The following is a 16,151-nucleotide window of genomic DNA, read 5'->3' as shown; positions in this document are numbered from 1 at the left end:
AATATTCAATACTACGACCTATTTGATATTTCAAATTTTTAAGTGAAAATCATACCGATAATTTAAATTTTATATTTAATAATTATTGTATGAGTTTATTAGATTTTATTTGATATTTATAATATAATCTTATTTAAATGTGTGTTTCATTATATATGTTGATTTATTTATTATTTTAAATTTATATTTAACAAGAAATTAATAATCATCGATGTAGTTTATAAAAGATCGATTCTGATATAAAATTAATTATTTATGATATAAATTCTAAAAAAAAGTAAAAAAATTATGTAGGTGTTGAAATATTATTTAAATGGAATATTATGAGTTATATTTTACTATCAATATTATTATTTCATTAGTTTTGATATTGTTTTGATGAGTTAGTAACGATATTTTAAATTTATAATTATTTATCGTTAGTGTGCCTAATTTATGTAAATTATGATTTATGCATTGATAAAGTCCATAATTTGATTGATTTTTAGTTTATTATTCCTTACACGTGGTGTTTGGATATATTTTTTTAAAAAATTTGTTTCAGTTCATTTGATTCTATATATTATGCTAATTATAATTTATAATGTAACATAAAATTAATAATTTGAATTTTAATTTGGCAAAAAATTCAAAAATAAATTATATAAGTTCTTAATTAATTTATTCGTCTAATATAACAAAAGATTAAACTCAAATAAATAACAAAATGATTCAAATTATTTTTTTAGAAAATCAAATTTGTTGTTTTTATCATATAATTAGTATTTACGTGGATCGCACGTGCTTCATGCTAGTTAACTAAAGGATTGTATTTTAGGAAATTTTGTCTGATCAATCTTTGTGGGAATAATAGTCATACTTTGTACATTATATTATAACTTGACTCGTGTACTAGTGATTCATTCTAGCGTAAACTTAGATATTATTTTTAATAGGAATTTTAAGCGTAAGAAAAACTCTGATGAGCTGGACAGCCAATAAGGAACAGAATCTCCTGCAGCATGTATACTTTTAAGCAATTCGCATTGTCAAGATAAACATTAGAGTAACAAAACATAACCAAAATGAGCAAACAGAATGTAAAATTTTTTTTTTTTTTGCCAATCATCAAAATAGTGTAAATTATTCAACTGAATTGCCTTGACATGATATGAAATTTCAGCATTCCCCATGACTAAAAATTCCATTGAAAAGTCACTAAATTCATTGACAATCAATAAATTAAGCCATTGACGTTGAACTTATAAAAATAAATTATATGAGTTTCACTCACTACAAGAGAAATGGAGATTTGTAACCGAATTAGAGACCGACATTTATTTCGGTCTCTAATTTGAGACCGAAGTTTGTAATCTTGGTCGCTACATATATTTTCGTCACGTATTTTATTTAATATTATTTTTTTCTGCATATATCACTTCTAAGTTCAAACTACGACAGTATGCATCTGGCCATACATGGGGACATTTAGATGAAGATGGAAAAGATTTTTACTACAAAGAGTTTTTGGTAAGAAGTTAAATACTAATAATAATAATAGAAACAATAATTATTATTTTTTTGTTTATGTTGGTTTAAACATTGCAGAAGATATATACATGGCAACCTGGGAAAGAGGAACAATTTAAGTCAACATGGAATTTGTATCGTCAACAACTATACAAAAAACTGTTGCACAAATGGAGAAAAAAGATTCATCCGTCAACACAAGTTCCTATTAATATATAGGCTGCATGGCAGATTGTTTGGAGCGGGGTAAAATGGAAAAAAAAAAATCAGAGATAGCTACAAATAACAGAAATAGTGAGGTGGCTGGCACAGGCACTGGAGTTACTAAGCACACGGCCGGATCACGCTCTATAATTGAGCATACTTTGAAATTGGTGAGTTTCAAATAATATATTTCATTCGTTAATATTACAGACGTAGCATATTTGAACTTGTTTGTGCAGGAAGCGGATTTAAAGCGAAAAATTGATTGTTGGGAGGTGTTTCGAATTACACATCGTCACAAGGATGGAACATTTGTCGATGCACGATCTCAAGCTATAGATGTAAGTATTAAAAAGTTATTAATAAATAATATAGTTCCACCATTTTCAATGCTTGAGTGTTAAAAACTCATCTTTTTTCTGTTGGATTTAATTTTACTTGCTGAACTTTTTTTCTTTGACATAGGATAACATGACCACAAGAATTTCCAAGATATCTCAAGCTACTACAGAGGGAGAGGAGCCACATACTCCATCACAGGATGCCATAAACGACATATATTATGAGGTTGTTTGAGGGATGAAGAAAAGATGCATTTATGGACTTGGCTCCCAAGCAAAAGTTGTCTTTCCTCATGCGACGTCTGCTTCTACAGGACGAGTTCGTCCAAGTAGCTCATGTGTTGAGATACAAGAGTTGAGGGCAGAGAATGCAGATTTGAAGACTCGAGTTACTGAATTGGAGGAAAAGATGCGTGAATTCATGGCTCGTANGCTGTCCATGTGCTCAACGTAAATGCAGAAATACTATTTTTCACGATGAGGATACTGTTAAAGTACATCTAGGAAAGTATGGTTTTATTCCAAATTATTACAATTGGTATGTTCATGGGGAGCCTTATNCACATGTAAATGTTAGGAAGTGGTTGAACATTTTGTAGAATGAATTGACATTTGTTTTGGATATTTGACACTTGAATAGTTGGTATAAATATTTGTATTGATTTTGGTGTTGATAAGTTGTGGCTTGGAATAGTTGTTTTGATGTTAATACTGTGTTGTGTTTTTTGGATGGTTATATTGATTGATTATGCGTATTGTGTTGTGTTTGGATTGGTGTAAATAAACAAAACTGGAGAGGAAAAACAATATCTAATTTAGAGACCGATTTCTTGAATTCAGTCTCTAACTTAAAGACTGATTGTGTTGCATCGGTCTCTCATATAGAGACTGAATAATGAATCGGTCTCTATATTAGAGACTGACTTTAATTAGTCGGTATCTAAAGTAGAAACCACATATATAATATCGGTCTCTATTTTAGAGACCGATAACGTAAATGTGGTCTCTAATTTAGAGACCGATTAATTGGACCGGTCTCTCACAATTAGCGACCAAGGTTATTGATACCAACTAATTCGGTCGCTAATCGGTCTCTATTTTGCTGTAGAGACCGACTAGAGACCGATTTTTCGGTCTCTAATTTGTGTTTTTCTTGTAGTGACTACTTCGTATGCATTCCTTTGACAATCATCAAACACCTGTTGTATAGCAAGAGACGAGTCCATATAGCAAATCATCGAACTACAAAACTTTCGGTATAAGAAAAGCTGGAAGTGAATCATCGAACTACAACAATTTCAGTTTCTTACTTGCTGAACTTGGGCCCGTAAAGTATCGAATTGTGTCGCCTTACAGCTGACATTTCCAGTAATTGTTGGGTACAAACTTTGAAAATTTTCTGACGGCAAATCATCAGGCTTCTGGCCAAAAAGCGAAAAAATCAGCATGGAACAAATATCACTCAGGCAGATAGTGAAGACTTCAGCGGTAGTGACAACTAAAACACTGGTAATCAGTGTAACAGACGGTAAATATCAATGGTCAAAATGACGGTCAAGGCGACCGCCTAGGCACCCACGTAACGAAAGACTTGAGCAGTAACAACAACTAGAACACTGTTAATCAGTGTAACAGACAAATAAATATCAGTGTTCACAATGACGGTCGAGATCCACTATATTAGTATTCAAAATGGCGGTCAACCCCACCCGTCTTTGTCTAAGGAGGTCTTTATAGACGGTCCGAGGCTATTCAGCGAGCGAGCAAACGGCCGAGATAGTCAATGATTTTAAAATCCTAGTCAATTGTCCAAGTCAAATAATTTTAAAAATCAGTCAAAATCAATCAATTAAAAAATCCTAAATATAATAAAACACATCACTCTCTTTTGTATTTACTTTTAGTTTCAAGTATCCTCCACCATCAGTCACCACCTGCCTCAAACCGCCATCAGCCACCGCCGCCATTATCTTGGAAGTTTGTATTTATATATTCATTTGCATTGTCTTGATTTTATTATTCTGTATAAAAAAATTTATGCATAAACATTATTTAATTATATATATTGCATAAAAAATGATTATTATTTGTAATTATAATGCATAAGTATATATAATTTACCTATAAAAAATTCAACCACCTAGAAGGTGTCTAGGCAGCTGAATAACCGCCACCGCCTCCAGCCATTTACATCATTGGTAAATATTATACCTTTACAGATGGAGAATAAAAAGTGCAGTTCAGAACTTTACCATCACCACGAGGACTGAAATGCAATTTCCACCTTCCCTCTCACACTTTAGCCATGCATAAGCTGCATATATCCCACAATGGCCATACAAATTTATTACATCTTAGATGACATTTCTAGATATGAATCAATGAGACATATTGTTCACACTCTTATTGATATGATTATCACAAAATTAAAATTCTCAAATTCAAGAATTGGTAAAACAAATACTTTTTGTTTCTCTCAGGTTTTTAGAATCATTTCTTTGTAAAACTATATGATTTTTCTTCGTCTCCTAAGGGCTAAAACAAGGGAAAACATAAATATAAGTATTTTTCTATTTTTAAAATTCTAATTTTGTGATAACAGTCAAATAAAGAAACATGATATTGTAAGTATCAGCATAATATTTTATATTGAAAAAATAAAAAAATTTAACCTGGAGAAGGTTCCTTAAGTTTCTGAAAGAAGTTGCAGAACCGAACCAGAATCTTGCGCAACGTGAAATGAGGTCAATAATAGGCGTGAACGTAGATGGGTACACCTTTAGAAGCAGGGCATCTTAGATCCCCATGGGGATTGATAGGGGAAGTCACAGACTCGATCACATTGTCTGAATACTTCTTCAATGGCAATGCATCTCCTTTGAACTTTTCGAGCACTGTGTAGAGCTGCAAAAAGAGAGATATATTAAGGGGTATTGGAGCTGAGTTGTGAATTTTATGAGCACGAGCTTGACTTGAAATTTTTTTTGAGTGTTGAGAGATTGAGTTTGATATAAAAACGACTTGAATTTGAGATTGAGCTCATAAAATTTCACAAAATATCAACAAGTCGAGCTTCAGTTGTGTAAAACCTGAAATGTATCACTAGTTGCACACAATTTATAAAACCTGTTGCCATTCCCGAATCAGTAATCACCACATTGTGCTGAGCGGTTCCGAAGCCTGCTATTTGTGCTGGCGGGAGCCATTTGTGCTGGGTGGAACAGCATAACAAGATTAAAGATTCATTTGAATTTGGCTCATAATTTTACTTTTAGAGTGCTTGGATTAAACTTCTGAATCATTCTGAGAAGAGTATGATTGCGTTCTGTTGTCTGAAATAAATCAAGCAACAATGAGAATATTGACAAATCAAAGGCTAATTCTCTCTCTTCCATTTCATCAAGAAAATTTGCCGCCTCATCAAAATAACCCCTCAGAAGAAATCCTCGAACAATAATGTTGTAGGTAATCCTATCAGGAATACAACTTTTTTGTTCCATAGTTCCAAGAAAATATTTAGCCTCCTCGAGTAGCCCTTCATGGCAACATCCATTTATCATCGTATTGAATGATATAACATCAACCTGGAATCCTTTAGAAATCAGATCATAAAATAATTTCCGTGCACTATCTAATCTTCCAACTTTGCACAATCCATCCAGGAGGATGTTGTAGTGAGTAACATGAAGATATAACCCTTTGTCCTCCATTGACTCCAACAATGACAATGCTCCATCAACAAGCCCATTTGAACACAAACCATCCAATATATTACAGTAAGTAAAAAAATTAGGTTTTTGGCCTGCAATTTGCATCTCATCAAAAAGCTTACGTGCGTCAGAACACCTGCCGACACGAAATAGTCCCTGTAACATAGATGCATATATAGCCACATCAGGCTTCAATCCTCTGCGGGACATTTCAAGAAAGAGGTGCATGGCATCATCAATTTTCATCTCCTTGCAATATCCGTTAATTAAAATGCAATAGCTGTGGACGTTAGGGCGAGCATGGCTCATAGCAGTCATAAAGTCAAAAAGCTTCCTTGCCTCGTAGAGTCGGCTTTGCAAACAATATCCATCCATCAATGCACTGTACACAACCACGTTAGGAACCACGTTATTCTGGATCATGATGAACTACATCACCAGCCTCATCCACCAACCCTTTCTTAGACAAAGCATCAACCAATATGCTAAATGTGATAACATCTGGATATATTTTACATTTCATCATCTCCTTCATTAACATGCTAGCATCTTTAAAACGACTCAAACTACAAAACCCACGTATCAAAACAGTATAAGCAACAGCGTTTGGGATGATGCCTTTTTCGAGCATGTCATTGAACAAATTCACAGCAGAATCTATCATTTTATCCTTACACAATGCATCTATAATCATGCAATATACATTAACATTAGGCCTACAACTCGCTCTTTCCATCACTCTAAGCAACTCAATTGCTGTGCCAGTATTACCAACTTTACAAAGTCCATCGATCAGAATTCCGTACATAATAATATCAACTGAGCAAACATGTTCCTGTACAATCTTTCTAAACAATTCTTGAGCTTCGACAACCTGATTTTCTTTGAACAATCCTTTCAGTAAAGTACTAAAAGTTGTACTATCCGGCAAACACCCACGCTTGAAGAACTCACATAGCATAGAAAATCCATAATCGGCACGATCGGAAATACAATAAACATTAATCATAATATTCATTGCATAATTATTAACTGGAATACCCATAGAGCATATATCTTTGTAAAGAGAAGTAGCAAAAGAGTACTCTTTAAGCTTCACAATATGAGAAAGCAGTTGGGTGAATTCACCCACAGAAGGCAATGGTTTTATTCTAATCATTTGTTTGTATAAACAGACTGCCTGCGTCATCTAACCCATTAATGCTGGAAAATGTTTGTCCAAGCCTGCCACTCTTACTTGCACGCATAACTTGGTCAAAATTTAGCAAGGCCAGGAACGGAAATCTGCAAAAAAAGATTGAGAAGGTGAAATAAATTATAAATACATATTCATCACCACCACCAACACCTAATATCTTAGCAATCATAGAAAACGAACCTGAAAGAAAAAAAATCGGGAAAGAATCCAAGACAAGCTGCTCACAGGAACAAAATGGAGGGTGGTTGTTATGGGTAAAAAGGGACTAGGCTCAATAGTGGGGGACATGCACATTATTCATCAGGTTTACACTAGGAGAAACAAAAGAGGCCCATCTAAGGACAGAATAGAGAAAGGAAACGAGCAGTTAGCTTTATATCACTATCATTTTTTGTGTGAGGACTAGCCGACTGCTTGGGATAGTGGAGAGAAAATTGTACAGAGGCAACTACGGGTTTAGAACATTCATTTTCAGTTATATTCCATCTCATATTTTATATTCACTTCAATTCATCCCTTTATTATCTTAAATTCTTAAAGCGTTTTGTGATCAAATATCATTGCATATCAATGGTTAATCAGTTTTAAAATGGAAAAATATAAAAGGAAAAAAAACACGAGAATCGTTTAAACAGCTAAAACTATTAAATGAAAGAAAAGAAAGGGGTTTGAAATTTTCAGATCACAGGCAATGGAATTTGGATGTAGCAGTGCCCATTTGCAAAATCCAAAAGCAAAATCTATTTTTTGATTATAATGAACGTCCAATTAGATGCAGACTCAAATAATGGGATCAGTTGGGTAAACTAGAGAAAAAGATCAGTAAATTTGGTTCCATTCTTGTTACCAAAATATATTTTACAGAGAGGAACCCCTCCAACTTAAAGATAAACTCTAAACCAACAAAGCACACCTAGATATTTGGGACGCAAGGTGCACTAAAGCGTTAGGGTGCCTTGGGGCCTAAGGCGCAAGGCAAAACGCACGCTTATCGAAGTAAAGCGCATTTGGCACAAATTTTAAAATTTAACATATATAAAGTAATTATACTATTTAAATTAAATATTTTTCACAATGATAATAATCAATATAAATAAAAAAATATTAATAGATCATGTAACATAAAAAAAACTTCAATCATCTAAAATTCATTAGTGAGTCATAAGTGCATCACAGTATATGAAGTAAAAAACTTCAAAAATCTAAATCATCAAATTCATTTCATCCTCAAAAAATGTCCGCCCAGAATTCAATTAGTTTCAGGTTGTTCATAATTCATATTTTGCAGCACGTTCGACGGCACAAGACGCGGTCTTTTGCCCATATACGATATAACTATCTTATGAATAATAAATCCAATCATCTGGGAAGCAACGGAAGTTGATATTTGTGGCTTGTGTTATCATTTCCGATGCAGCAAGGTATGTTACTGGGGCTAGAAAATCAGGAACCGAGAAAATACATTAAAAGTTCTAAACAAACAGAATTTTGGAATTTGGATAAAAAGAAGCATGATAAATTAAAAGTATGGACAGATAGAACTTGCAGCTATTGGGAAAACGAGATATTACCTTGATTGGAACGTCAGCTGCTGCACAGTTGCACTCTCTAATTTAGGCTTAGCTACTCGCAGAGACGCAGATTGAGCGAGGGAGATGAAACGTACGTGTGCAGGGTTTTTTAAATATTAAATAGATACGGGCTTTGATTATTGGGTTTTAAAATTTGTTGGGGCTTGAATTATTTATATATGTATTATGCACGCGCGCGCCTCCAAGCAGCACCGCGCAGAGGCAGAGGCGCGCCTGTTTAAAGTATTGCGCCTAGGTTATTGCCTTTTATAATTATGAAAGCACATAGTGCATGCAAGATGCCACAAAGATGCAAAAGACCAACCGATATATTCAACACTCAAAGCAATTAAAACTCTGGCTGTATATTTAGTTTGCGTTCAAATGGAAACTTTTCTTTTCTTTTTATTTATTATGGGTTTCAACTCTGCGGAATTTTTTTTTAAAAAAGGCAGCGCTTTTCCCCCAATTTCAAAGTGCACTTTGAGTTGAAGCGCACGGACTTCTCAGAAGCGCAAGTCATGCGCTTCGAGGTGCTTTACGCTGAAGCGCGAGAAGCGCTCACTTTTGACAACTATGTCTCACTATATAGTATCCCTTAACCAGATTTGCAAACAAAGATACAAACATGCATAAATATGCAAGTAAACCTGCTACCACATGAGAGGATGTGAGAGGATGTAAACATGGTCATGTTCCAAACAACAATTTGCACCACAACACACATTACGACTTTTAAAGTAGAATATGTAATCACGTACCTAAGTGCGTCCCTTATCAAATCCCGATGCCTCGACCCCTCGATGCCCTGTACCTATAATGAATAAAACTCCACATCAAATTTAATTGTTGATCACCCAAATTGGTCTAACTTGATTTCGCAATTGAAGCCTTCTCTTATTTTCCACGATTTCATGATATCCATTTATCTTGAATTATAGAATATTTACTCTCAAATTTGATCCATGCCCTCTACCAATATTTTGTGAAAATCCTAATTCATCGTGTCATGAAATACATTATGTTTATTAAAATATCATACGATATATCTAAAAATGTCCTCTACAAAACTAACTAATCCTGACATAATTAATTCCTTCTGAGCCCAAAATAATAATCTTAAACGAGTACTCGATTATTCTAATCATCACACCTTACTAATCCCCATTTATTTAATCGTTGGTTAATAAATTCCACTATACTTGATTAGTAAATTCATTTCATAGTTAAGCCCAAATATCAAACACGACTCAATTTTTATTCATAAACTTATTTTAATGTTAAATCGGTTCACCGTCTAAGCTAAATGCTAACGGGCCATTCCTACCCTCACCCAGGCCCAACTCATATTCCAACATCTTGCTTTGAACACACAAACACAAACGCATCAGAACCACATATACACTCATATTTGTCCAACACCAAACCCACACCCAGCCTCAACACGTGCCTCCTGAACCGACACCGGAACCGGACACCCAACACCGTAAACGCATACCATGGGCACAATCTTCCACTAACATGAATTCTTTGTCCAGGATCATATACTACTAATATGATAAAAATGATAAGGGTAGATATAAAATTTTTCAATCAGACAGCATTTAGTCTTAAATATTAACACAGAAAGATCAACATAATATCTATCAAATGAAAATTCAAAACATTGGCAACATAATTTTTGGAAAGTAAGTATGCTCTACACAAACGGTAAATCCATTGGATCACAGCCCGACAAAATAACTTACATATCTGATAAATAATCATAGGCATGCTTCTAAGCAGTAAAATACCACCATAATAAAAGACACAGAAAATCCTAGGATATCTCACCTTTACACTTCTCTTTTCCCATTCTCAAGCTGCTCACCAATAAACTTAATCATGTGTCACCTACAAGGTTGTAAATGGCGGGAGGTGGTGGCGGGGCGGTGCCGCCTAAGCAATGCCCAGACGGTGCCTAGGCGATTGAATTTTTTTAAGTAATTTTTTTAAGATAAGTTATCATATATAATCATGTTATATAATCACAAATAGTCATCATTTTTTATGTAAGAAGTCTAATTAAATAATGTTTAAGCACAAAGAAGCTTCATACAATATAATATCATCTAGATGATGTGCAAGTAAATATATAAATGCAAACTAAGTGGTGTGTGCTATGGTTTTGAGATTTAAAACTAGTTGACTTTGACTATATTTTTAAAATTTGTTGACAACAATTTAAAAATTTTGACCGTCTCGCCTCGGCCGCCTGCTCACCGCCTCCACCAGCCTCAACCGTCTGCCCAACGTCGTATAGCTTGGGCTGCCTAAAACACTCACCTCATCCGTAGGCGGTGCGGTCGAGGGCTGCCGTCGAAAGATTTGGATAAAGTAATTGGCAAGATGTTTTTGTGTGTCCTGAAGGATAGGTGACCAGTGTTTCAAATGGCGGTCGAGGGCCGCCTAACGCCTAGGCGGCCGCCTCGACCGCCATTTGAAACACTGGTCACCTATCCTTCAGAACACACAAAAACATATTGCCAATTACTTTATCCAAATCTTTCGACGCTCAAATTTACTCGTCATCAACCCAACGACTCAACTACTGCATAAAAATACATATGAGCTCAAACTCAACTAAAAGTGTCCACAAAATATAAAAAATCAACATAATGTCCAAAAGTCGAGACAAAACCCGATTACAGTTAAAATGGGTACTAACTTTACCATATAATTAAACCAATCACAATAACCAATAACACATCCAGGAAAATAATTTTTTCAATGTTCTCAATAATACATAAATTCGTATAAAAGTTTTAATCGCATCAATTATCTTAATTAAAGCATTTGTACACGATAACCCAACAATTTACCCGATTTCCACAATTATTCAAGAATTAGAACAATCGAAAATATGATCGACTTCATTAATTCACAACCAATTTGTCATAAGTATTTATTCACCAATAATCCCCAAAGAAATTTCCAACATAGAATTATTTTCCAAATTTCACAATTATCCAACTTTCGGCTATTTCTAACTCGAATAATTGCAACACAAGCACAATGATAATCGCAACCCCAATAATTCTCAATTATCACAACTAATAGATTATTTTCTCAACATTTGCAATAGATTTTAGGGTAAAAATCAAAATTCGAAAATTCATAAATCACAACATAAAACCCAATAATTATCACAACATAATTCACCAATAAAATTCCAATAATTTGACATAACGCCAATGTTTCCCAAAAATTCTCAACTTCGATTGTTTTCTCATGACTCACAATAGTTTATTTTTCAGCTATTTTCTAGCTCGAAATTCGCAACAATAGTTCCAATATTTATCCCAACACAATAATTCATACAAATAATAGCAATTCTAGTCAGTGTTCTAAAAAGCCCGCTTAAGCCTCGATTAAGTGCGTTTAAGCTTGAAGCTCGGCAAAAACGCCTAGCTTCGGAGAAAGCGGAAAAAAAGCGATCAAATTATAGTTTGACCGAATTAAGCGTAATTAAAACGTTTAATTAAGCATATTTAAGCACAATTAATCACCTCTATTTATTTTTTAATTTTTTATTTTGAAGGTATGTCTTTTTATTTTAAAATAATAAATTAGGTTTATAATTTAGATGTTTATTTTTTAATTTTAATCATGATTAAGCGTGTCTGATAATGATTTGACAAGTATTTAACATTTTTAATGTGGTATAGTTGCAATAACAAATAAAAATTGTAATTTTGAGATTTTTATGCTTCTATAAATATGAGAATTAATGCATCAGACTTAAATTTATCATATTTATGTATTATTTTATCTTTTTATTGGTTTGAGATAATTACAATTACACTAAAGATAAAAAACGCTTTTTCACGCTTAAACATGTGCTAATCTCGATTAAGCTTGAAAAGCTTAAAGCTCGACATCTGCGCTTCGTGGCGCTTCACGCTTTTTAGAACCTTGCTTCTAGTTCGATATAATTCAGAAGTTCACCATAATATACCTTGATATCGAGCAACTCCGGTACCTACACCAAAAATCCAATAATAATCAATAATTAGCTCGATAATCGACCAAAAATCGAATAAAACAGAACGTGTAAATTTCTCACCCTTGGGAAACCCCTGAAATCGAGCAACCAACTGAAAATCGAGTTCAAAACTACTCAAAATAAGTCCAGCGAGGCGGATACATGGAGACGACGCGGCGTGGCGCGAACTAAATCGCGAAGGGAGCTCGGGTCGCGAGCTAAAACGAGTCGGGCTTGCTTGAAACTTAGTGCCCAGACCTTTAAATACTTCTCTACTGCTCAGATATTGTTTGGCTACAGCTTTCATAGACTTATAAAATAGCTTATACATCTTATCTATATATTTGTATTTGTTCACGATCGAATAGTTCTTGGAAGCTTGTAAATTTCTCTCTTTTTCTTCAATATTCTACCTGACCAACATGGTTTCCGATTATTTATCATGTTTATGACAACTTCAGATAGTTGGCTTTGTTCATGTTTGTTTTCATCATTCTGGGTAATCAATCCTTCCGTGCATGGATGGATCTTTGAATTGTGAAGAAATTTTCACATAAAAGAATTTTACTTGTATGTTTGTTTGCATGAACTCACTTAAATTCACCACATGACAAGAGAAGCAGAAAAAGCCCAAACAAGTTTAAATTCCAAAACAATTATTGATGTCTTTCACAAATATTAGCAACTGATATATGGATCATCATACCATAAAATCGAAGAAGCTCTGGTAGTTATTTTTGTTAGATGTTGTTTTTGGTTGATTCGATTTTTTAGATTATCTTGTTAAGAAAATTAAAGGTATTGATTTGAAGTTTTCTGAGACAAGAAGATAATTAGAAGAAAAAAAATGTTGAATATATCTTTTTATTGTTGAAGATATTATGGAGATATAGAAAATATTATATGGACTGATAATATATGGTGCAAGATTTGAAAAGATTATATTCGGTGAATATGATAAGAGTATTCTATATATTGGACTTCTCATTCATTTTGAAGATTGCCGAGGGTGACCATATGTGCCAAGAGAGGTCATGAGCATTTAGTGTTAAATTTTTATGAGGAGATTTCATGTAGATACAAGCATAGGCAATATCTATATAATTATGAGAAATTATCAGTTGGAGTCTACGACTTTTGGTGGGAAAAATGACTACTGTTCATTTTGTGTCGCTAAAACTACTACGACAAGTTTCAATCAGTTCCACATTATCATTTTGTTTTGAGAACTTTTAATTGCTAGTGGTACACACATTTGAAAATTGTTTAAGGATGTAACCCTAAGTATTAAATTTGCATCTTAAGCATACGGTCGAAGGTGGTTACATACCTCACAAATATATTAAGGTTGTGCCGAGTAGTTTAATTTAGATAAGTATTTGAGGGGTGCAGTTGATATGACACTTATTTTTAGTGTATTTGCAATGCATCTCGATTATTGTTGAAACTGCACGGCTTGAATAACAACACAAAAGAATTCGAAATCAATATATCTGAAATTCATAAACTCAAATCCATCAACCCAAGCATTACTGAATTCTGAAACGATTTTTAAATGAGAAATGTTTAGACATCGCACAAAGTCTTTGAACATTTAATCAAGTTTTTTTTTCCGCTAAAGATTAAAAAACCATTGTTTATAAACACTATTTAAAAAATAAATTTGTGTTGAAATTTAATATTTTAAGAATGAATATTTGAATATTGAATGTTGAATATTTGAATGTTGAAAATTAGGTAAAATTAGGTGTTGAATATTGAAATTTGTGTGTGATGATGAAGGTAATGATGTAATTTATTTTTGGATTATTTGTAAAGATTTTCTATAAATAGATCTCTCATTTGTGAAGAAAATCACAATTGAGTTGAGAGAAAAATATTATAAAGTGTGTAATGTGATAATTTTGAGAGTTTGAGATTTTTACTTTTTACGTAAATTTTTACTTTTTCACAACACGTTATCAGCACGAAGCTCTAAAAGTCCTCCATATTTTTCCAAGCTCCAAAACAGAAGAAAAAGATAACAAAAGTAATAATATTTATTTTATTGTTTATATATTTAATATATAATAGAATGTTATTATAAATAATAAAAATAACTTTTTGAAAAAAAAACTTGTTATAAATCCTGGGAGGATGTTAAGACGACATCCCACACTCCCGGTAAGGGATACGACAAGTATAAAAGCCTATAAGATTTTTAAACAAAATATCTTATGACATTTCATTATAATATTGTGATATGATATACATAATTATTTAAAACATTACTAATATTATATACACCATATTATTACCATAAAATTATACAAATACATACATATATTTTCTTGTACACCAACGGTTATAAACGATAACAAAACGGCTAGTTTTTGCCCTATAAATATGATCTCACAAACATATTCAATCACTCCAACTTTCTCTTCTTCCTAAAATTATTCTTCATCAAATTTTTGAAGAAAAAAGAAGATGGCTTTCACAAAGTTATTTTTAATTATTTTGGTTATAATACTTACGAATCTTGTACTTATCGGAGAATATCCTCCTCGTGTGTTTTCTTTATTTTTACGAATGCTTGTATTTGTTGTGTATCCATTACTTTGTATTGCAATATTCATTAACTAATAAAATGCATCATAATTCTTTTTAGTACCACCATGGCTAACTTGGCAAAGCTCTAATTCATTGCACTTGATATTACGGGAAAAAAATTATATGCTATGGACTCTCGATGTAGAAATGCATCTTAAGACCATAAAAGAAAATGGCATATGCACATCACAAGAAAAGGCAAGAGCCATGATATTTTTGCGTCGACATCTCGACGAGAGATTAAAATGTGAATATCTGATTGAAAAAGATCTCATGGCTTTGTGGAAGAGATTAAAAGAAAGATTCGAACATATAAGAGAAGTTATACTTCCGACCGCCCGGGATGAATGGAATACGTTGAGATTCCAAGATTTTAAGAAAGTCGGTGATTACAACTCGGCGATGTATCGAATAATCTCGCAATTGAAATTTTGTGGACATGAGATTACTGAATTGGAAATGCTTGAAAAAACATTTTCCACTTTTCACGCATCGAATATAACTCTACAACAACAATATAGAGTGCGTGGATTTTCGAGATATTCTGAACTAATCGCCTGTCTCCTTGTGACGGAAAAGAATAATGAGCTTTTAATGAGAAATCATCAGGTACGACCCACTGGTTCAACGGCATTTCCTGAAGTAAATGTCGTAAGCAAAAATGAATTTAAACATGGAAACCAAAATCAAAGTTATAGACAAGATTTTGGTCAAGGACAAAATCGAGGTCGTGGTCGTGGACGTGGACGTGGACGTGGACGTGGAAGTGGTCGTGGTCGTGGATGCGGCCGTGGTTTTGAAAATAATCGAGATAGTTATTTCTATAACTCATCTCAAAAGAGCGTCCCAAACCATCCACCGAAAAGGCATCAAGAGAATATGAGTGTTAATGAGAATCACTCAAAAAGATTTGAAAGTTCTTGTTTCAGATGTGGTACTCCAGGACATTGGTCCCGTATTTGTCGAGCCCCTGAGCACCTTTGTAAACTTTATAAAGAATCA

At 33.4% G+C, this 16,151-nt stretch overlaps 1 protein-coding gene, 1 long non-coding RNA gene and 1 pseudogene across 3 annotated transcripts; 1 reads left to right on the top strand and 2 right to left on the bottom strand.

The window, feature by feature from the left end:
• Positions 1-1,057: 1,057 nt before the first annotated feature.
• LOC140961412 (uncharacterized) lies at positions 1,058-10,389 on the bottom strand (annotated as a pseudogene).
• Positions 1,403-2,474, top strand: LOC140960738 (uncharacterized). Of its 2 annotated transcripts, none has more exons than XM_073418987.1 (4): positions 1,403-1,509; positions 1,588-1,883; positions 1,953-2,054; positions 2,179-2,474. In XM_073418987.1, exons 2-4 carry the CDS (start codon positions 1,734-1,736, stop codon positions 2,287-2,289), a joined length of 363 nt encoding a protein of 120 aa, XP_073275088.1. In that variant the 5' UTR covers positions 1,403-1,509; positions 1,588-1,733; the 3' UTR covers positions 2,290-2,474. The 2 variants fall into 2 exon arrangements, with proteins under 2 accessions (XP_073275088.1, XP_073275089.1); XM_073418988.1 differs by having other exon boundaries at positions 1,409-1,509; positions 1,591-1,883.
• Positions 10,390-11,062: 673 nt separating the features above from the next.
• LOC140961413 (uncharacterized) lies at positions 11,063-12,811 on the bottom strand. The gene is made up of 3 exons (XR_012172343.1): positions 12,639-12,811; positions 12,531-12,554; positions 11,063-11,123 (listed from the first exon to the last, which is right to left on the bottom strand). It is a non-coding gene; the product is annotated as an uncharacterized lncRNA (long non-coding RNA).
• Positions 12,812-16,151: the final 3,340 nt, after the last annotated feature.

This window comes from Primulina huaijiensis, chromosome 16 (assembly GCF_012295235.1).
Source record: "Primulina huaijiensis isolate GDHJ02 chromosome 16, ASM1229523v2, whole genome shotgun sequence".
Classification (NCBI taxonomy): Eukaryota; Viridiplantae; Streptophyta; class Magnoliopsida; order Lamiales; family Gesneriaceae; genus Primulina; species Primulina huaijiensis.
The sequence above is the reverse complement of the archived record's forward strand: the minus strand, read 5'-3'. Positions and strand labels throughout refer to the sequence as shown.